At 41.7% G+C, this 22,621-nt stretch overlaps 1 protein-coding gene across 1 annotated transcript in view; it reads left to right on the top strand.

The window, feature by feature from the left end:
* KIF6 (kinesin family member 6) overlaps positions 1-22,621 on the top strand; it is a 271,710-nt gene that overhangs the window by 89,220 nt on the left and 159,869 nt on the right. The window contains exons 11-13 of the mRNA XM_084828534.1: positions 15,944-16,049; positions 17,872-18,013; positions 21,866-22,048. Coding sequence (XP_084684660.1) covers positions 15,944-16,049; positions 17,872-18,013; positions 21,866-22,048 — 431 coding nt within the window. The remainder of the gene's footprint in view (positions 1-15,943; positions 16,050-17,871; positions 18,014-21,865; positions 22,049-22,621) is intronic.

The following is a 22,621-nucleotide window of genomic DNA, read 5'->3' as shown; positions in this document are numbered from 1 at the left end:
GCTTCCAAATTGCTGCAGCCAGTAGTTAAATGCTACAAAACAATAAAAATAGTGTTAAAGCATTTCTGTTTTGGTGTGGATCACAACAAACTGTGGCAAATTCTTAAAGTGATGGGAGTACCAGACCACCTAACCTGTCTCCTGAGAAACCTGTACGAGGGTCAAGAAGCAACAGTAAGAACCAGAGATGGAACAACCGATTGGTTCAAAATTGGGAAAGGAGTACGACAAGGCTGCATATTGTCACCCTGCTTATTTAACTTATATGCAGAGTACATCATGAGAAATGCCGGGTTGGATGAATCAGAGGTCGGAATTAAGATTGCCGGGAGAATTATCAACAACCTCCGATATGCAGACGATACCACCCTAATGGCAGAAAGCGAAGAGGATCTCAAGAGCCTCTTGTTGAGAGTGAAAGAGGAGAGTGCAAAAGCTGGTTTGAACCTCAACATTAAAAAAACTAAGATCATGTCATCTGGCCCTATCACTTCCTGGCATATAGAAGGGGAAGAAATGGAAGCAGTGACAGATTTTACTTTCTTGGGCTCCAAGATCACCGCAGACGGTGACTGTAGCCATGAAATTAAAAGACGCTTGCTCCTTGGGAGGAAAGCTATGGCCAACCTAGACAGCATAGTAAGAAGCAGAGACATCACCTTGCCGACAAAGGTCCGTCTAATCAAAGCTATGGTTTTCCCAGTAGTAATGTATGGCTGTGAGAGCTGGACTATAAGGAAGGCTGAGCGCCGAAGAATTGATGCTTTCGAACTGTGGTGCTGGAGAAGACTCTTACGAGTCCCCTGGACTGCAAGGAGGTCAAATCAGTCCATCCTAAAGGAAATCAACCCTGAGTGCTCATTGGAAGGACAGATAATGAAGCTGAAGCTCCAATATTTTGGCCACCTAATGCGAAGAGAAAACTCCCTGGAAAAGACCCTGATGCTGGGAAAGACTGAAGGCAAAAGGAGGAGGGGACGGCAGAGGATGAGATGGCTAGATAGCATCACGGATGCAATGAATATGAACTTGAGTACGCTCCGGGAGAGAGCGCAGGACAGGAAGGCCTGGCGTGCTATGGTCCATGGGGTCACGAAGAGTCGGACACGACTGAACGACTGAACAACAACAACAAAGCCTTTGGATGATTTTTATGGAAATATTTTGATATTTAAATAGACAGCTGTGGTAGCTATGCATTGTTATGTTATATTGAAGTACTGTGATTTTTTAATTTTATATGTTTTATCTTCATTATTAATTATTTTAAGGAAATTGCGGTATGCTCCAATTTAGGGGAAAATCAGGTTCATACTTGAGTAATACATATCACCTAGTCAGTGCTCTGGCAGTGGTATTCTGGTCCAGTTGCAGTTGGCGGAGTATTAACTAAGGTATAGCATACTGAGTGTATCACCCCAGTATTGTACCACTATCTCTGATTACCTGTTTGTTTCTGCCCCAATTCAAGTGCTGATTTTGACCTTTAAGGCCCTAAACAGTCTGGGACTAGGATATCAAAGACAGCCTCTACCTATATGTACCTATATGAACACTTGGATCAACGTCATAGGCCCTTCTCCATGTTTTTCTCACTTTCCCATCCACAGTAGCCCTTTAATCTGGGATTGCTGCTGGTGCAAGACCCTTCTGCCTGATTTTGGGTGATTACCCCCTCACACTGCAGCCCCATATGACACAGCCCCCACTGTTCAGGAGCCCTCTATGTCTCTGGAGAGGTTTTTCAGGGGTACAATGGGCTTCAGGAGGGAGGAGGGGAAGAGAAAGATTGGTTGCATGAGCTGCTTTCTGCTCATACAATCGTTGGATACAACCCTATATCCTTTTTCAACTAAGTAGGATGTTTTTTCTCAGACAGTTAATTAAAAAACAGGACATGAAGTCATGAACTGAAAATCAGGTAACCAGCCAGATTGTAAGGGAGTTGACACCTGTATACCTTCTAAGATCATATTATTACATAAAATGCTACAATATAATTTAATATTATTTAGGTATTTTTCCATTTTCCAGTGCAAAATGGTTTATGAACAGACATTTGTTTGAAAGTAATTAAAGCCAATACCAAGAAAGGGGATCTGCAGCCTGTATTAATTTATACATTGGGAGAGTATTTCAGTACTTGGGGCATTGTGCTGTTATCTCATGTGGCTCAAAAGCATCCATCAGTCTCTGTTTTAAAATTATTTGTACCACATGATGATTAGCATGTGTATAACGTTTAAAGGTCAGAGCCTTCCCACTATGCTCATGATGTATTTTATTGAAATGGTAAGTTAGAAAGATTACATGCCTAAATTAATGCCACACCTTTTCTTGGGAAGATCCATCAATACACTTACGTCCTTGGAATGTTTATGTCACACCTCCCCCCCACACACACACACACACCTGTGATCTCCATTAGTCCTTGTGCTGCATTGAATCCTGTGCCACTACTGGAATTCTGGTGACTCTTCCACAAGGCAAACGATCTGTCACGAACTCTTGAGTCATTAGTGGGAATTGCTATTAAGATCTGCATAGCAGAATATGTTTCTGCAGAAATGTGCTTCTTTTAGCTTTATTTAAAATAACCGTTCATTATCACAGTATTCACTGATTTGCATAAAAGTTGTTATTGTTTGGACCCTTGATATCTTTTTACTGCTTTTATTTAGCAGTATGAATGTTTCTACATATTCTAAAGGAGTTATAGAAAGATGACAGTTGTGGAGCAAAATTACATTGAATATTAGGAACAGACAACAATATCTTCCTCAGATTGTTAGCTTTTGGCAGATACGTTTTCATTCTTTTTCATAGTATAGCAACTAGTGTTTTGGTACTATCATCATCTTCATTAATAATAATTTAGTAGAGTTTTATTTTATTCTATAGCTTTCTCATTGCAATTTTCCTGGGAATTACTGATTGATTTAATACTTTTCAACCTGCCTTTTGTCACCATAACAACTTTAAAATAAAATAATTTACAGTACAATCCCCTACATACCTACTCAGAAGAAAGTTTTATTACGTTCAATGGGTCTTAAGAGAGCTTCGGCTATTGGGCGGTATAGAAATGAAACGAATAAATAAATAAATAAATAAATCCCTGGAAAGTGGGTATAGGATTGCATCCTTAGGCTGCAATTCTATTCAGTTCTACAACTCCCAGCATCCACCCAGCCAGCCCTGCTGGCTGAGGTATGTTAGGAATTGTAGGACTTTTTCTGTCAAAATATGCATAGGATTGCACCCTTAGGGCGCAATCCTATGGGGATAGGTGGCTGCCTCCAAACTCGGAGGTGACCGCCTATCCAATGCAGGGCAGGAGAAACACGGAGGGGATTGTTCCCTCCGTGCTTCTTCTGCCCTGCATTTGCGGCTAGACAGCTGATTTCGGCTGTCTAGCCCTGGGAAGTCGGAGCAGGGGAGGAGGCTGCCAGATGACACATAGGATGTGTTGTACCAGTATTTCCGCCTTCCCCACCCCGGGATGCCCCCCGGAATGCCCCATTTTGGCAGCTCCACGCTCCTCTTCCGACCATGGAGTACAGGGCTGTTCCACACTGCCTGCAAGGCAGTGCGGAATGGGGGGAAGGTTGGTTCTCCGGGATCCAACCTCGGAGCACAGGCTCCAAGGTCGGTTCTGGGAAAACCACATACCCTATGGCCGTTTATCCACTGACTAGCGGCCATAGGATTGCTGCCTTAATTAATTAAATTATATCTCTATTTAGCAGTAATTCATGACCTTTCCAATACTTTTCTCTGTGTCTCATACCCTCCTCTTGGTCCTAGCATTAACAATTGTCCCTAGCAGTACTTTCTGTTTTCTTGTTCAATACATTCTCTCTCTGCTGGTTTAATTTTGCTACTGATGCTCACAGGACTTATTTGGGTAGCCCTTTTTGATTACAGTGGTAGTTGTGTTTCAGGGTGCTTCCAGATCAGGCTTTAATAGCCTTCTTCATTCATGGAATTTTACAGGGGTTCCAGACATTGTCATTATCCTCTTGTAATCCTCCTGTGCTTTCCTGTTGCTTCCTCCATCTTCTTTTGCTTACTGCAGAAAATCCATTAAGGGGGGTGGGGGAGACAGAATACCTGCACAATGCCTTCTGATTGCTAGTGCTGGGAGCCTCCTGGAGGCACCCATGCAGCACTAAGTAAATAAGGTCTCTAATTTAGCACTGGAATATAATCCAAATGATAGTGAAAGTTTATTCTTGAGTTCATGGTTTCCAAACAATTAGGAGGAATTGTATGCTTTTAAAAAAAGAGCCTCTTAACCTTTCTGCTATAGTTGACTGTAGGACTTCAAAAAGAAAGGAATGGATGCTGAAGTGAGCAAACTAAAATACTTTATCCATTCAGCAGATTTGTGAAAACATCTCCTACATACTCAAAAATATTAGAAAAACTGCTTTTGTTGGCAACTATTTTTAGGATGTTTGACTTGTGTTTGATGTGTTATAAAGTCCGTAGCTGATGCTAATGGGGATTCATAGTTCTTTAAATTAACTTCACTTTTGCACATGATACCAGGGGCCTGTGGTAAAAGGCAATAGCAGCCATAAATGAATAAATAAGGTCAAAGTGAGGGCTTCCAAAATTCCTTTCTGAGTTGAAGTCTCTTCTCTCTCTCACGGCCCTTCATCCTACATATTATTGAAAGTTTTAAATGTAATTCTCTTACACTTCTGAAAGCACTTTACTGTTGAATCAAATAGACACCAGTTAAGTTTTATTTTTCAAAAAATGTATATTATTTGTTTGAAATGTAATATAAAAAATGAAATTATAGTAAAGATTGTTGTACTGGGGTACAGTTATAAAGAGATCGTGTCTGGAGTCTGTAATAACTCCTTTTTGTAGACTCTCACAGACTTTACTTGTACACCTATTCCTTCAGCTAAAAAAATCATTAGTAATTTCAAAATCCTTTAAGGGTGCAATCATATGGGTTGCACCCTGGGTACTCATAAGCCCCCAAACTCAGAGGCTTATGAGCATCTTATGCAGAGAGGGAGACGCCTCACGCCTCCTGCTCTGCATTTAAGCTAGTTGGGCAATTTTGCCCATCTAACGGAGGTTTTGGGGAGGGGGAGGGAAGGAGGCTGGGGCAGCCATAGGATTTCTCTTATGGCTGCTGCCCCAGTCTCCTACTGTCCCTGTCCCCAGGAAAGCCCCCTTTTGTCATCTCCACACTCTGTTTTGGGAGCATGGAGAGGTAGCCGTCGCAGGTCTCTCCATGCTGGCTACAAGGGGGAGGGGGTGGGGAGTGTGGATTCCTGGTTCCGAGGTTGGAGCCATGTTTCCGACCTTGTAGCCAGGAAACCAAGCATCCCTAGTCCCCCAGATGCTGTCTAGGGGACATAGGATTGCTCCCTAAACATATTTTTAATTAAATAAAACAACACTTATTGTTTAACACCTCAAAGAGCCTTCAGTGTGGTGGTCCCCTTCCTGTGGTACTCCCTGCCTTTGGAGGTCAGGCCAGTGCCAATGCTGTGTTCCTTCCAGTACCTCCTGAAGATATTGTTATTTCGGGAAGCTTTCCTTGAGTGACCAGCTGTGGTTTATTAAATCTGGTCTTATCGGAACTTGTTTCTTTTGAACTATTTTCTTTGTTTTAACATGTTATTTTATTATTTTATCCTTGCTGTTCATCGCTACAAAATCTTTTGATGTGGAGTGGTATAGAAGTATTGTAAATAATTTACTGTAAATAAATCCAGACTTTCGGCTTAAATTGAAGAACGTCGGGAAAACCACTAAACCGTTCAGGTATGACCTAAATCATATCCCTGATGAATATACAGTGGAGGTGAGGAATAGATTTCAGGGATTAGACCTGATAGACAGAGTGCCTGAGGAACTATGGACGGAGGTCCGTAACATTGTTCAGGAGGCAGCAACGAAATCCATCCCAAAGAAAAAGAAATGCAAGAAAGCCAAGTGGCTGTCTGATGAGGCTTTACAAGTAGCTGACGAAAGAAGGGAAGCGAAAAGCAAGGGAGAAAGGGGAAGATATACCCAACTGAATGCAGAGTTCCAGAGAATAGCAAGGAGAGACAAGAAGGCCTTCTTAAATGAACAATGCAAAGAAATGGAGGAAAACAACAGAATGGGAAAGACTAGAGATCTCTTCAAGAAAATTGGAGATCTCAAGGGAACGTTTTGTGCAAAGACGGGCATGATAAAGGACAAAGAAGGCAGGGACCTAACAGAAGCAGATGAGATTAAGAAGAGGTGGCAAGAATACACAGAAGAACTATACAGGAAAGATCTGAATGTCCCTGATAGCCATGATAGTGCAGTCACTGAACTTGAGCCGGACATCCTCGAGAGTGAAGTCAAGTGGGCCTTAGGAAGCATTAGTAACAACAAAGCTAGCGGAGATGACAGTATTCCAGCTGAGCTATTTAAAATCCTAAAAGATGATGCTGTTAAAGTGCTGCATTCAATATGCCAACAAATCTGGAACACTCAACAGTGGCCACAAGACTGGAAAAGGTCAGTTTACATTCCAATTCCAAAGAAGGGCAACGCCAAAGAGTGTTCAAACTACCGCACAATTGCGCTCATTTCACATGCCAGCAAGGTGATGCTCAAAATCCTACAAGCTAGGCTTCAGCAGTATGCGAACCAAAACTACCGGAAGTACAAGCTGGGTTTAGAAGAGGCAGAGGAACTAGAGATCAAATCGCCAACATTCGCTGCATCATGGAGAAAGCAAGAGAATTCCAGAAAAACGTCTATTTCTGCTTCATTGACTACGCTAAAGCCTTTGATTGTGTGGATCACAACAAACTGTGGCAAATTCTTAAAGTGATGGGAGTACCAGACCACCTTACCTGTCTCCTGAGAAACCTGTACGAGGGTCAAGAAGCAACAGTAAGAACCAGAGATGGAACAACCGATTGGTTCAAAATTGGGAAAGGAGTACGACAAGGCTGCATATTGTCACCCTGCTTATTTAACTTATATGCAGAGTACATCATGAGAAATGCCGGGTTGGATGAATCAGAGGTCGGAATTAAGATTGCTGGGAGAATAATCAACAACCTCCGATATGCAGACGATACCACCCTAATGGCAGAAAGCGAAGAGGATCTCAAGAGCCTCTTGTTGAGAGTGAAAGAGGAGAGTGCAAAAGCTGGTTTGAACCTCAACATTAAAAAAACTAAGATCATGGCATCTGGCCCCATCACTTCCTGGCATATAGAAGGGGAAGAAATGGAAGCAGTGACAGATTTTACTTTCTTGGGCTCCAAGATCACCGCAGACGGTGACTGTAGCCATGAAATTAAAAGACGCTTGCTCCTTGGGAGGAAAGCTATGGCCAACCTAGACAGCATAGTAAGAAGCAGAGACATCACCTTGCCGACAAAGGTCTGTCTAATCAAAGCTATGGTTTTCCCAGTAGTAATGTATGGCTGTGAGAGCTGGACTATAAGGAAGGCTGAGCGCCGAAGAATTGATGCTTTCGAACTGTGGTGCTGGAGAAGACTCTTACGAGTCCCCTGGACTGCAAGGAGGTCAAATCAGTCCATCCTAAAGGAAATCAACCCTGAGTGCTCATTGGAAGGACAGATAATGAAGCTGAAGCTCCAATATTTTGGCCACCTAATGCGAAGAGAAAACTCCCTGGAAAAGACCCTGATGCTGGGAAAGACTGAAGGCAAAAGGAGAAGGGGACGGCAGAGGATGAGATGGCTAGATAGCATCACGGATGCAATGAATATGAACTTGAGCACGCTCCGGGAGAGAGCGCAGGACAGGAAGGCCTGGCGTGCTATGGTCCATGGGGTCACGAAGAGTCGGACACGACTGAACGACTGAACAACAACAACAAATAATTTACAGAATAAATAAATAAATAATAATATTATTTAATATATCACTTGACCATATTTTTAAAATATCTCTGAGTGGTTGGCTGCAGCAACATAAAGTAAGTACTATATTGTAAAATTAGACTTTTACCCATGTTGGGGTCATGTAGACCCATTAATACCTTGGATGTGCAATGTTTCATTTTCTCATTTTAGTTGCTGTCTAAACGTCCTGTAAGTTAAAACATCACATAGCAATAAGTGGGGCTGTGCCAAATGTTCACAAACATTTTCTGGGGTGATGATGGAGCAAAAACCCTCGCCTGAAGATTGGGAGGTGGTGGTGAAAAGTCTGTGTGTGTGTGGGGGGGGGGAGGAATAAATGTTTGTGGTGGTGTCCTTCAACTTAAAATTAAATGATTCAAAGAGCTGGCCAGGGATCCTTTAATTTTTTCCCCTCTAAAAACCAATTTTAAAACACCAAAAGGCTTGGTTTCAAGCTGGGCACCAAGCCCCTTGGTTGCCATTGCCATCTGTCCCTGAACTATGATCCAACATGATCATGTAGCATCATTCCCAGAGAGAGTCATATTCACCCAGCCAATTTCAAAGTGTGTGGCAGCTGGGCAGGCTTGGAGCCAATCCACTTGGTGCTTTAAAATGATTTTTAAAGAGAAAATAAGGAATTCCTAGGCCACTTTGTATAATTATAAGACCCCCCCCAAAAAAGTAAATGATGCTTGTGCCCACACTCAGAAAGGAATCAGAATTTTTGTACCTTAGCTTTGCAGGAGGAAAAAAAAAACATTTGCAAAGGTAGGGAGGGAACTGGTGTTCAAGCATCATGATAATCAACTTAAAAAAATAAATTTCTTATTGGCCTCTTTAGTGCAGTAGCACAGGCTGAGGGAAAAGGTTTTACATATTTTTAGCATCGCTGGAATGGGTGGGGTTTGTCCATTACAACTGCAAATATATAGGATGATTAAAATGAAATGTAAAATACTAGTTAATGATGCTTTTTATGTTTTATACTATGCTATGTTTATTCACAAGAACATTTCTACTTTGTAAGGTATGATTAATTTATGGGTGTTCTTGCCTGTCCAGTGTTACGCTATAATGTTCAAAACTGAAGGCTGATAATGGTTGGCTCCATCTTACATCACAACTTTCATTTTCTAAAACACTTGCCAGTGCCAGATTTTGCCCCGGTCTTCCATTCTCGTAAGGTCTTTTCACACTAGGGATGGTTTAATTATTTCTCACTGTAATTTTTTTCATCAATTCTAAACTTTAAAACTTTAAAAACAATGATATTCTTGTTGCTTTGACTATGCCCTTCTAACAGTAGGCCTCCCATGCTCTTTAGTTGTAGGAAAATATGCTGCATGAGCAAGGGTAGTTGTTATTTTGCTCTGATCCAGATAAGGAAATATTTGTGAAAGAGAAAAACTGGCATTCCGATACTGTTCTAGTCATGTGTAAATTATGTTTGAACACAACTAGTTGCAACAGAACGGGTATGGGGATTCGCATTCAAACTATTCAGTATGGATAGACAACATCCACATTGCTTTCAGTGGGATGCACGTTCAAATATGAATCCCCATCCTCATTCTGATGCAATTAGTCATGCATAAATATCCTTTTTATGTGCAGCTAGAGCTGGATTTGGTGTTTTCCTTTTGTATAGGGCCTCCATGAGGGCTTGTGTAGGCACAATTATCTGCAACAATTTTTGTACTGTTTTGTGTGTGTGTGTCTGTTAAAACTTTAATTTCAATGTTGCTAGCTGCATTTTCCAAGAAGTAATTATTTCTAAAGTTGATGTTCACTCATACTTTAGACTTTCTGATACACGTCTGATGCATTTTTTTAAAGAAAAAAATTAACTGGCTTCCTATTTTTGTTGATGATGAATAGGTCTTTGAAAATGATATTTTCTTCCTCCTTAAGGCAGTTTGTACTAGGGAAATGATTTTCTCTGATACAGCAGGGTTCTGGCAACCTTTTGTATTTTTTGGGTTTAAGTCTGTAAGCATGGCTAGCTGCAATTACGTAAGCTCAGCAGTCCAATAGGAAAATCTTTTTTTAATATTTAAACTTAAAAATAAATTTGGGTAACAAAATGAGGGAAAGTAGACTGGAGACTGTTGTCCTTTCCCAAATAAGCAACAACTGTGATCTGCTGCTACTACTGGGAATATTATTTATGTAGACAAGGCTAAACCTTCTCCTCTTTCCTTTTTACAGCCTGATTTAAAATTTCTTTTTACTCTGAAGTAAGTTCCATTGGATTCAGTGGGACTTTGTAGTAATTCTGTTAAGGATTGCTATGTACATTTAACTTCATATTATTCTCATTTCTGAATCCATAACTTTTGTGACTTCTTTAAAAAGTTTGCATATCTGAATAATATGGCTATTTGTGGATGAAATCCAACATCACATGGGTACACTTTCACTTGCACAACGGGACTTCCCCTTCTCTTCCTCCCCCGCAACCCCAAAAATCTAGTCTGGAGGGTCTACAACCTCCAGAGGGTCTGTTCTTTTGATGAATGGACACCATTGGATTTTACCTTAGTGATGATGTATTCTTCATCACAATACACACACACACACATGGAGTGAGTCAAAATATGTCAAGAAGGCACCAAGCCATCAGTGAGCATTCAGAATACCAAGTTAATATAAACCCCCTGGCACCTGTCCAATAGTTGGAGACACGTGATAACATTTCTGCCCTCCAGCACATCTTAACCATGTACAGTCCAAGTACAGTTCATAGAAAACATACCAAATGGTGAAACTTTTCATGATTTTTCACATTTTGGTCTGACAGTGCTATTATAATTTTATCCCAATGAGACCTCTAGGGTCTGTCATGAATGACCTTTGGATATCCCTCTTAAACGAAGAATAAATAGTGAAGGAACATACAGAGGCATTCTCAGAGACAGCTCCCCAGCTCTGAAATAAACTTTCTGCCGAGGTTTTCCAGAGCTTGAGTATATTGCAGTGGAGGTGGTGGAACTAGGGAACCGTTTCCAGGTACTTGAGGATGAGACTGGAGGACAGCCTGCAGAGGAAGAATTACAGGGGAACCTGAATGACAGCGAGCAAGAGGCTGAAGGTCAGGCAAGCAGAGGCGATGAAACCAAGGCCTACAACAACAACAAGAGAAGAGTGGTAGTAGTGGGAGACTCCTTGCTGCATGGGATCGAAACCAAAGTATGTTGCGAAGACCCGTGGACTCACCAGGTATGCTGTCTCCCGGGAGGACAGATTAGAGACATGACTGAAGGGTTGCCTGCACTCATAAAGCCCACTGACAGGTATCCCTTTCTTCTCATCAATGTGGGAACAAATGATACTGCCAAGCGGAGCTACGAAGAAATCACATCAGACTTTGAAGCTTTGGGAAGGAAACTCAAGAACTTTGGGGCCAAGATAGTTTTCTCATCTTTCCTTCCAGTAGTTAGAAGAGGGATAGAAAGGGAAAGAAAAATACTCCAGGTGAATGACTGGCTACGAAGGTGGTGCCGAAGAGAGAGATTTGGATTCTAGGACCATGGGCTATACTTCCTGGAAGATGGACGGTTGGCAAGGGATGGGTTGCACCTCACAAAGGCTGGGAAGAATGTGTTTGGCCACAGCATGTAGAACTTTATCAGGAGGGCTTTAAACTGAATCCTACAGCGGAGGAAGACGTAAAGTTGGGGGTAACTGTCAGGAGCGCCCTAGCGGCCTCTTTCAGTAGACTCCAATAGCCAACTCAAGACATAGATGAAAGGATTCTTATCAAGGCTTTAATCCTGTTACGACTTAATGACTCTTTTAGATGCTAATCACCAGCGACTAAGCAAGGAACAGCAGAGTAGCCTATGCTCCAAGTAGGCAGTTGATCCCTGTTTGAAGGAGAGTCACTTGAAGACCCTGAACCTATGGGCTAGGGAGAGATCCTCCCTCTTTCCCTTGGGTCCAAGGGAGGCGGCCATTGCTTGCGCGCCAAACGGGCGCTATGCCTTCTTTCCGTGCCCTCCATCGCTCGTCGCTCCCTGTGTCTGCGTCGACCATCTAGCAAGCCCCGTTCCCGCACTTTCTCACTGCTAGGATCACTATCTTTCTCAGGAATGCCGGCAGGAGGAATCTCTGCCAGCTGCTATGCCTGTGAGGGATGAGCTGGCTCCTCTCCCACGGATTGCTGATCCTCCTCAGAATCAGAACTGCTCTGGGGTTCTATCGGCTCAGTTTCCACCCTGACAGTAACAATGGACAAAGGCTCATGCACCACAATGGAGAGAACAGCTCTAATAGCGTCCAATAATAGTCTTCACAAACATGTAGGAAGAAAGCCAGACCATGAAGCACATGGTCTTCGATAACTATATACTAATGCCCAGGGTATGGGAAACAAACAGAACAAATTTGAACTCATAATACAGAAGGGGAATTATGGCTTGATAGGAATAACTGAGACTTGGTGGGATGACTCTCATGACCGGAATACAGCAATTGAAAGATATAACTTGTTCAAAAAGAACAGGAGGAACAGAAAGGGAGGTGGGGTTGCACTATATCTCTGAAAAATACATATCTCTGCACAGAATACAGGAGGATGAGCTTGGTAGCCCCATCGAGAGCATCTGGGTTAAAATGAATGGCGCAAAGAATAAAAGGAACATGGTGGTCAGAGTCTACTACCGGCCACCCAATCAAGGAGACGACGAGGATGAAACTTTTGAAAGGCAAATAGCCAATGTTTCAAGGAAGCATGTAGTAGTAGTAATGGGGGACTTCAGTTTTCCCAGTATTTGTTGGGAGACAATTTCTGCAAAACATGGCCCCTCCAGGAAATTCCTGACTTGTGTGGCAGGTAACTTCCTCCTACAGAGGAAGGAACTAGAGGATCAGCTATCCTTGACTTGATCCTAACCAACAGAGATGATTTAGTGGGTAAAGTAGCAGTTACAGGAACTCTGGGGGGAAATGACCATGTTATACTTGAGTGCATGGTTCTAAAGGAAGCAAAAGCCAAGTGTAGCCAAACCTGTACCCTGGATTTTAGGAAAGCCAATTTTAATAAACTCAGAACAATGATCAGTAAAGTCCAATGGCAAGCGACTCTAATGAGAAAAGGAGTCCAAGATGGGTGGGAGTTTTTTAAAAAGGAAATTCTCAAGGCACAATTACAAACAATTCCAAGAAGAATAAAAGGTGGAAGACAACAGAAGAAGCCAGTGTGGCTTCACAGAAAGCTTAGAGATGACCTTGTGTTGCCCTGGCCGTGGGCATTGAACTCTTAGGTTAGAGGTGCGAAGATAGTGATAAATCAGATTCAAAGGTTTATTTACAAGGAGACTTTATTGGGTAACTTACAGCATACAGGCATACCCAATGGTTGGATCAGACAGCTTCTCTGAACCACGAGCCATTAGGTCAAATGGGTTTTATACCATACATATTAGCAGTATAACAGCAGCAAGCGCCCCCTAGCATTCATTCCCAGCATAAACTAACAGCACTTGGTTCTCAGCACAGCCACCTGTAAACAAACTTCGCTTCCCAGGCAGAGTGCTTGAGAACACTCTTACTCATTAGTATGGAATGTACTAGGCTGTGCTATCAGCCCTTTGAATCATTTTCACATGCTCAGAGGCTAACTAGCAAGGGAGTTGCAACAATAATGAACTTAAGCAAGCATTATGGATCTCTAGGCCCCTCTAATGACTTGGCTAGGCTCCTGGGGCCAATACAGACTTGAAAACAAAAAAGTATACATATAGGAAGTGGAAGGAAGGCCAAGCAACAAAGGAAGAGTACAGGCAGGTAGCACAGAATCCTTTATTACTCAGAACCACTGTCTATTATCTTTGAGAAATCCTGGAGGACGGGTGAAGTGCCAGATGACTGGAGGAGGGCTAATGTTGTCCCTATCTTCAAAAGGGGCAAAAAGGAAGAACCTGGGAACTACAGACCAGTCAGTCTGACATCAATCCCTGGGAAAATTCTGGAGCAGATGATAAAGCATTCCATTGGTAAGCACCTTAAAAACAATGCAGTGATGACTCGAAGCCAACATGGATTTGTCAACGACAAATCCTGCCAGACTAATCTGATCTCATTTTTTGATCAGGTAACCTCCCTTGTGGACTGTGGGAATGCTGTTGACATAATATACCTCGACTTCAGCAAAGCTTTCGACAAACTGCCCCATGATCTCCTGATGAGCAAACTAGCTCAAAGTGGGCTAGATGAAACAACGATCCGGTGGATCCACAGTTAGCTAACAATTTGGAAGACAGAAACAAAATTCAAAGTGATCTTGACAGATTGGAGCTCTGGGCAGAAAACAACAGAATGAAATTTAATCAGGATAAATGCCAAGTTCTGCACCTAGGAAAAAGAAACCAAATGCACAGTTACAAGATGGGGGATACTGGCTCAACCACACTACACACGAGAAGGATCTTGGAATTCTTGTCGATCACAAGCTGAATATGAGCCAGTAATGTGATGTGGCTGCAAAAAAGGCCAATGCTATTTGGGGCTGCATTAATAGAAGCATAGTTTCCAAATCCTGGGAAGTACTAGTTTCCCTCTACTCGGCACTGGTTAGGCCTCATCTGGAGTACTGTGTCCAGTTCTGGGCACCACACTTTAAGAAGGATGCAAACAAACTGGAGAGGGTTCAGAGGAGGGTAACAAAGATGATCAGGGGACTGGAAACAAAGGCCTATGAAGAGAGACTGAAAGAACTGAGCATGTTTAGCCTTGAGAAGAGAAGACTGAGGGGAGGTATGATAGCGCTCTTCAAGTACTGGAAAGGTTGTCACAGAGGGGAAAGCCAGCATCTCTTCTCGATCATCCTAGAATGCAGGACACAAAATAATGGGCTTAAGTGACAGGAAGCTAGATTCCGGCTGAACATCAGGAAAAACTTCCTGACTGTTAGAGCAATATGACAATGGAACCAATGACCTAGGGAGGTGGTGGGCTCTCCCACACTGGAGGCGTTCAAGATGAGACTGGACAGCCATCTGTCAGGGATGCTCTGACTTGGATTCCTACATTGATCAGGGGGTGGACTCGATGGTGTTGTAGGCCCCTTCCAACCCTACTATTCTATGATTCTATGATTCATTCTGAAAGGGGTAATTCAAAATTCTTGGCAATGCAGTCCATATGTCTGTAGAATTATGTTTTATAGAAGGCATCTACACATGCAAGGATACTAAGCAAAATAACTTACTTGAGAGCTAAGGCTACAATCCTGTGCACTATTTGGAAACAAGTCTGAATGAACAAAGTGGCACTTACTTTTGAGTAAACATTAATAAGATTGGGTTGTAATAAGTGTCTAGAACTTTCCTGAAGCAGAGATAGAAATTACCTGATAAATGGAAAGTGAACGTCCATGCTGTTTTGCTGGTAGAGTTATAAATATTAGTAATTTCAGAATGGAAGACATGCAGAGTTCAGGTAGTATGGGCTTTGATGTATGAGATGGCTTTGTCTGGATTCTAGTACCTGTGAAGACTTGCTAAAAAAGGGAACCTTTCATAAATTTGTAGAAGGTCACAAGTTCTATATTTGGAGAGTAAATGTTTGCATTAAGCTCAGATTGTATTGAAAACAAGTTTATTTTTAAAAGAAAGTCTGAAACTAAAAATAAAATAAAATACAAAGTATCTTTTTCTTTTACATATATCCACCCTGATAGAAAACTTTCACAGTTGTGGTATATTAGAAAGAAGGAGCATGCTTGCTGTTGGTGTGTTGGCTTCAGAATTGACCACCTGCAGCCAGAAGGACTCTTTCTGTCCATGGGAGGCTTCTGATCCAGTGCAGGTGGCCTGTTGGCAGAATGAAGAAGGCAGTGATCTTAATTGATTCCCCTGTCCCCTATACTCCCTCCTTTATGCACGTAGGAGTGTTCTTAGCAAAACTCTGTGCAGGGAATGTTCCCACTGGCAGAAAAGAAGCTGTATCCTACCCAGAGTCTAGTATTCATATTCACTTTTATTGTCTGAAGATGTGTACATTTTCTTAAAGGCAGCTGTTGATTATCTTTTATCCTGTGTATTTAGGGTAGGCGAGCAGATTAAAAGTTTTCTGGAAGATACAGATCCTGAGAGCATATTGGAGGTTGGAGCTGATATGCGAAAGATCAAATACTGTTTCAGCCATTTAAAGGTACATTTCATTGGCTCCATTTGCAGGGGTGAAGAAACTCTCCTTTGGTTATTAGACATACCTGGAAGAGAAGGGATCAAAGCTTTAAAAATATTGTTCATTTCTTTTAGGAGAATCATGGTTGGTTTGCATATCGTAATCAAGAAAATCTCTGTTGTCTTACAGACGGCTGGTTTGGATGTAATGTTTATTAAGCTGGGAATGAGTGTCATACCTATGCACTCCTTGTCCCTCACCTTGGACATTGACTTTGGTCATGTTTTCATTTGTTCATTTGGTTTTAACCACAAGACAACATCCAATGCTGCCTGTCTGTGAGCAGGACCTACCGCTGCTTCTTTTTGGCAAGCAGCCAACCCCACAAACTCCCTTCCACAAGTGGCACCCACTGTTTGTGGAATGGAGATTTAGCACTTCTGGGGGCAAGCCCTGAAATGAGTGGAAACACTTGCTTCTGGAATGGGGCAGGTTGGTGGAGCTCCCTTATGCAACCTGCCTTGTCTAGAAACAAGCATTTCCACTCATTTGGGGGCTTGCCCCCAGAAGTGCGAAATCTCCATTCAGCAAACGGTGAGTCCCATTTGCAGAAGGGAATTGCTGGGGCTGGCAGGTAGTCTCCATTGGATATTGCCCAGAGTTTCCTGTTATGTCTGAATCAGGGAACTGTGGTTTGTTTAATGTTTACTAACCAGGATCTGAAACCATGGTTTAGACAGTGGTTTAAGGAAACTAAGACTGAAGCACTGAAGCCAGTATGTCAGGGAGCAAGATTAAGTGTGTTTGTAGCTTAATAAACCATGGTTTATTAAGCCTGGAACATTATGTCCATACCAACCAAAATTAACACATTTTTGATCCTGGGATGTCTTCTAGAAATAGTATTAATTAGTTATTGTTTAACATCTAAATGACTGTTACATATCTACTTACTATTATAAATATTATCTAATAACGATTTGATATATTTGTAGCATCAACAGTGTAGTAAGAGTTGTGCAGAACATAAAGATGGCACTGAACCTGCCCATATTACTTATGATAATGACAGAATGAAGGTGACGGAAGAATACGCTTGATAAAGGAGTACCAAGGATATAAAATAGAAGAAGGTTTACTGAAAGAGCCAGAAGGAGGCTATGATAGCTCAGGAAAGGAAGATGGAAAAATCTTTGAGAGGGAATTTGAAAGAGAGGAGAGAGGAGGAGGGAGGGAGGAAGCTTGACAAGAAAGAATGGATGATGTTGGTGAAGAAAGTAATTCAAGACTTTGGTCTTCAAGTGATGCTTGCTGCCTGACCTACAGTGGGCCATACAAGCAACGCTGCCACCATATAATTAAAAAAGAAAAGAAGTGAGTCCCAAAATGCATGTTAGGCTAAAGGTGCAAATGTAAAAGACTACTGATTTAGAAGACATGAAGGTGGACGTAAAGAAAGGAGATCAATAGCAAAACAGTTTGTGTGAAACAGAGTTTTAAGAAAAAATAAGCTAAGATGAATGAGGAGACAGAGCTAGGGCCAGAGAGTGTTAAATGTAAGAATGATAAACTGCATTTTGTAGAGGAAAGCAGCAGGGTTAAGGAGAAGAATTACATGATCACGTCCAAAGGGGGGATGACATTAGCAGAACCATTCTAAATTGACTGAAGGAGAGGGAGTGGTGGCAGACGGGAGGGCAACCTGGCACGTCATTGCAGTGGTAGCATTTTTTTTACCTAGGCTAAAGAAGTTTGTACAATCCTCTTCTTACTGAAAAAAAAATGAGTATGATTAATGGCATCTTGAATTAAATGTGCCCATAATTGTTTTATTTATCTTTAATAGAGGTTGGTTAACGATGAAAATCTTCCTAAAAATCATCTGCTTGCACCAAATAATCCTGGAGTAAAAAGTACTAATAGCTCATTTGGGAATGAAGAGTTAAAGAAGCTGAAGGATCTTCTGCAGCAACGAGACAATGAAATTAGTATCCTTTCTGAAAGGAGACTCACTAAAATTTTAATTCTATAACAGGCTAGTTTAATCTCCTGGATGTAAAAACTTTTGGGCTTTGTTCAGTTTTGAGCCAGATCCAGATTTCTGGAAACCTTATGTAAAGCAGGGTTTAAAAAAAGTAATGGAAAATAGTGATGCTATATAAAGTACTATTTATTACCTTTCAGAAAGTTGAATTTCCTGTAATTCTTATTTTTAGTTCAATGAAATGTTGCTGGACTGTGTATTTAGAGTAAATGTAAATTTATATTCAACCTGAGATTCTGTATAATGTATATAAAATGTAGTTTTTCAGATTGTGCTGCCCTTTCTATTAATTTACAGAAAATGAATAGCTATAGTTTTAATAAGGTGTCAAAAAGTCAATTATTTTATTTGTTTGATAGAATTAAAGCAGATAACAAACAGCATTATCATATTTCTGAACTGTGAGAAAAACGTTACGATGAGCTTGAATAAGAAATACCTTAAAATTCAACTTGTAGAACGTTAACCACATTGTTTTTGTTTAATAGCTACATATATTATGCAGGCACAAGAGTGCCTGTATAGTTAAGTTGAGCAGATCAAATTGCATTTTACAATTACAAACCCTGAATGTTTCTAAATGTTAATAAAATCAAGAAGTATTGTCCAAACTGTCTGAAATTTGGCATGGAGTATCTACATCAGGAATGGGGAACATCCAACCCATGGGCTAGATGCAGCCCTCAGAGGTTTCCTGTCTGATCCCCAGAGGCTTTCCTCCTCGGATTCTGTGCTGCTTTTCCTCCCCAACCAGCACAAAAAAGCAGCACATTCACATTGCAATGCAGTTAGTGCTTTATTTAACTTATTTGGGCAGAGCCTCTTCTCTAAACAAAGATGCCTGTCATATGACTGAGAAAGAAGAAATGGCAAGTAGGTTGGGGAAGTTTTTTTCTCTTTGTTTGGAGGGCTTGGGGATTTGTGATGGAGGAGATAGGAAGTTCCCTTTTAAATTTATTTATTTTATTTTATTTATTTATTTATTTCTATACCGCCCAATAGCCGAAGCTCTCTGGGCGGTTCACAAAAACTGGGCGGTTCACAAAAACAAAAAATTGTATGTGGGTGGGGGAAGATCCGATTTTAAAAACAGGTGTGGGGTAGAGACTCCTTTGAGTAGCATATATCCCCCCCCCCCCGACTAAGGTATGTAAATAGTGTGTGTGTGTGTGTGTGTATGTTTATTTCTAGCTGCATAAAAAAAAGAGGAAAGAATTTCTATTTTTGTTGTTGTCTTCCTACTTAAAGTTTTCAGCCATTTTTTTCCTATCTGCATTGCTGCTTGGTAACTTGGTTTGGTTGTGTCTTTCTTACTATGTTTAAAACAATGTATGTTGGGGCAGGTATTATTTTCTCTGTGTATGCTTTAGAAGAAATTGTAGGTTTTTTTATCTTCAGAGGATTAGTTGTGAAGTTCGGCTAGAGATTTTTTCCCACCCATGTATTTAATTGATGGCATTAGGCAAGCTGCTTTCTGTCTCACCCTCTCCCTTCCAATATTTATTTATTTAGAACATTTGTATATCGATCCATATCTAAAGCAGATTTCGGAGTGGTGAACATAAAAGGTAAAATAGTAGAAGGATGAAAAGATTAAAATACTATATTAAAATTATGCCTTTGAAAAACAGAATGCCAATAAAACCATGGGTGGTCAGTTAAGGAATGCCACCTGGAACAATGCTGTTTTCAGGAGGCACCGGAAGCAACACAGTGTTGCTGCCTACCTGACCCCCAGGGGCAGGGAGTTCCAAAGAAAGGGGGCAACCACACTGAAGTCTCTTCTCCTGGTGGACTCCAGTTGGGCCATAGGTCCATGTGAAACCACCAGGAACATGCCCTCCAATGACCTCAGTGACCGGGCAGATTGTTAAGGGAGAAGGTGCGCTCTCAGGTATCCTGGTCCCAAGTTGTTTAGGGCTTTGTACACTTGTACTAGAACCTTAAACCTGGCCCGGTAGCGAATGGACAGCCAGTGCAGTTCCCTCAGCAAAGGGGTTATATGCTGAAAAGGGGCAGCTCCCGACAACAGCTGAGCTGCTGTGTTCTGCACTACCTCCAGCTTCCGGAGCAGCCTTAAGGGCAGCCCCACATAGACTGCATTGCAGTAATGCAGTCTTGAGGTTACTAGCGCCTGTACCACTGTCCAGGTACTCGTCCAAATTATCCCTGTCCAGGAGAGGCCATAGCTGACGAACTAGCTGAAGCTGGTAAAAGGCATCTGAGCTGCCTTGGCCACGTGGGCCTCCAGTGACAGTGATGGATCTAGAAGTACCCCCAAACTACGGACGATATTTCAGAGGGAGTGCAACCCCATCCGGAACAGGCATTGAGCCTATCTTCTGGACTCAGGAACCATTCACTCACAGGGCTTCCATCTTTCCAGGATTCAGTTTCAGTTTATTGGCCCTCATCCAGCCCATTACTGAGTTCAGTCACTGATCCAGGACTTGCACAGCCTCTCCTGATTCAGATGTCACAGGGAGATAGAGCTGTGTGTCATCAGCATACTAATGGCACTTGGCTCCAAATCCCCTAATGACTGCTCCCAGGGGCATCATATAGATGTTAAATAACATTGGGGACAAGATGGTACCCTGCGGAACCCCATAGCTCAATATGAAGTTAATTCTGGCCTACCTTATAGTGTTCTTGTAATGATTACCAAGATAATTCACATTGGTGTGGTTAAAGGGGAAGGGGGCTCGTTCTAGAACAAAAGGGGTTCCACTTACCGTCTCTTGCTTCTTTGTTTATATGAAGAGGTTGGGGGTTTGTGAAGTGTGTGTGTGTGTGTGTGTGTGTGTGTTGCTTCAAAGAGGTAAAGCCTAGAGAAAGGATGGAAAACCTCCTGGCCATAGGTCAGATCTAGCCCATGGGGGTCCCCCAGCTGGTCTGCGAGTTTTTCTGCAGCCCCAACCCTTCTCCCCTCCACTCTTATCTCTGATCACTGATCAGAGATAACAGCAATTTAAAGACGTTAATCTTTAAATACCCTGCTTAGTATTTTAGCTTTACCTTTACATTTTAGAATTTGAGCTTGGCATGCCTGAAAGTTGTTGCAGTGGGGCTTACGTCTGCATGGAATTGGGCTAGGTTTACTTCTGGGTAGTTATGCACAGAACTGAGCTGTCACTTGTGTGCTTGGTGGGAAAAGGTGCAAATTGGTGTGAATAGCATGTGCTCTGACTGCTTTGCTTTGGGCCCACCCACTCTGTTCCTGGCCCCACTCCCTGTGTCCTTAGTCTCCCCTCCCCATTTGGCATACACCCCCTGAGACCCTTTCCAAATTGGAATTTAGCCCTTGGATTGAAAAAGGTTCACCAGTCCTGGCCTAGAGCAACCAGGCCCAGACCACCCAGAAGGATCTTGATAGCTAAGGAAGGATGGAAATCTGATCTACATCATGCACTTCACATATTAATTTTATTATGTTTATCAGCATATTATGTCACATAAGTTAGACTTGGAACTGCATTTTTGTCCAAAGCCAGCCAAATAACATTTTGATAGAATATGGAATTGAACTTGGTGTGGAAATGAAGCACAGGTGCTGACATTCAATTTCCATGCTTTTTGGGCAGTAGGATTTTTTTCTGTCTCAACATGCATAGGATTGCGCCCCAAATCTCTGATTCTCTTCTAAACCTTATTTTAAGCTGCAGTGTTGTGAATCTTTAAGCAAAAGTTAATTAGCAAAGTAACTATTCAAGCTTACTAGAACATCAGACTTGTAGACTTGCTGTACTAGTTGTCACAGACTAACTTCAAAACCTTTCCTTATAACAAACTTTAGATATTTTAGTAAATATGTTAAAGAAGGAAAAAAAGAAAGCACAAGATGCCCTTTTTCAACTCAGTGCTTCATCCAAGGAGATCTCAGCCTCAGAATGTCCCCTTCTTTTGAAAAATACAGAAAATGAGCAAATATTTTCTGTTCCTTTGGAAACTAAATCTGGTTTTCTTCCCAGGAGCACAGGTTAGTGACTTTATTGTATTCGCAAGTACTGAATTACTGCATAGCATCCCTTGAGGGAATGTGGTTACGTTTGCAGTAGGACAAAGGCTGGAAGTACATCACTTCTCTGATGCTTCTGCTTCATTTGAGAAGAAAGCTTGTTGCCCAGCCTCCTCAGTGTCACCGATTGTACTGAGACAAGAAGATCCAGCATCCTCTGTAGAAAATGTGACTATGTACTATTTTCAGTGTCTCTATGATTTTGGGTGGGCCAAAGCAATAAAGGCCCCTGGGCCAAACAAATTTAACACAGGTGGTATATTTGAAAATATTGCTAGTATGCTTTTGTTGGAAGTTCAAACTTAGTTTTATAGTGCAATTTGTTGCATATCTACTCAGAAGAAAGCCCCATTCAGTTCAGTGGGACTTACTGCCAGTTAAGTGTGCACCTATCTACACTTACTTGCCAGGAAGTCCCACTTACATCCGTGAGGCTTATTTTTGAATATATGTGCATAGGCTTGCCCTGCAAAGTTCTTAAAAAACAATTTAAAAGGACTGATATGTTATGGTGGCAGTTTCTAAAGTCCGTAT

The sequence above is a fragment of the Heloderma suspectum genome, chromosome 1, assembly GCF_057233095.1.
Source record: "Heloderma suspectum isolate Gila_16-S chromosome 1, 16-S_ref, whole genome shotgun sequence".
Classification (NCBI taxonomy): Eukaryota; Metazoa; Chordata; class Lepidosauria; order Squamata; family Helodermatidae; genus Heloderma; species Heloderma suspectum.
Note: the sequence above shows the minus strand (reverse complement) of the source record. Positions and strands in the feature narration are given on the sequence as shown.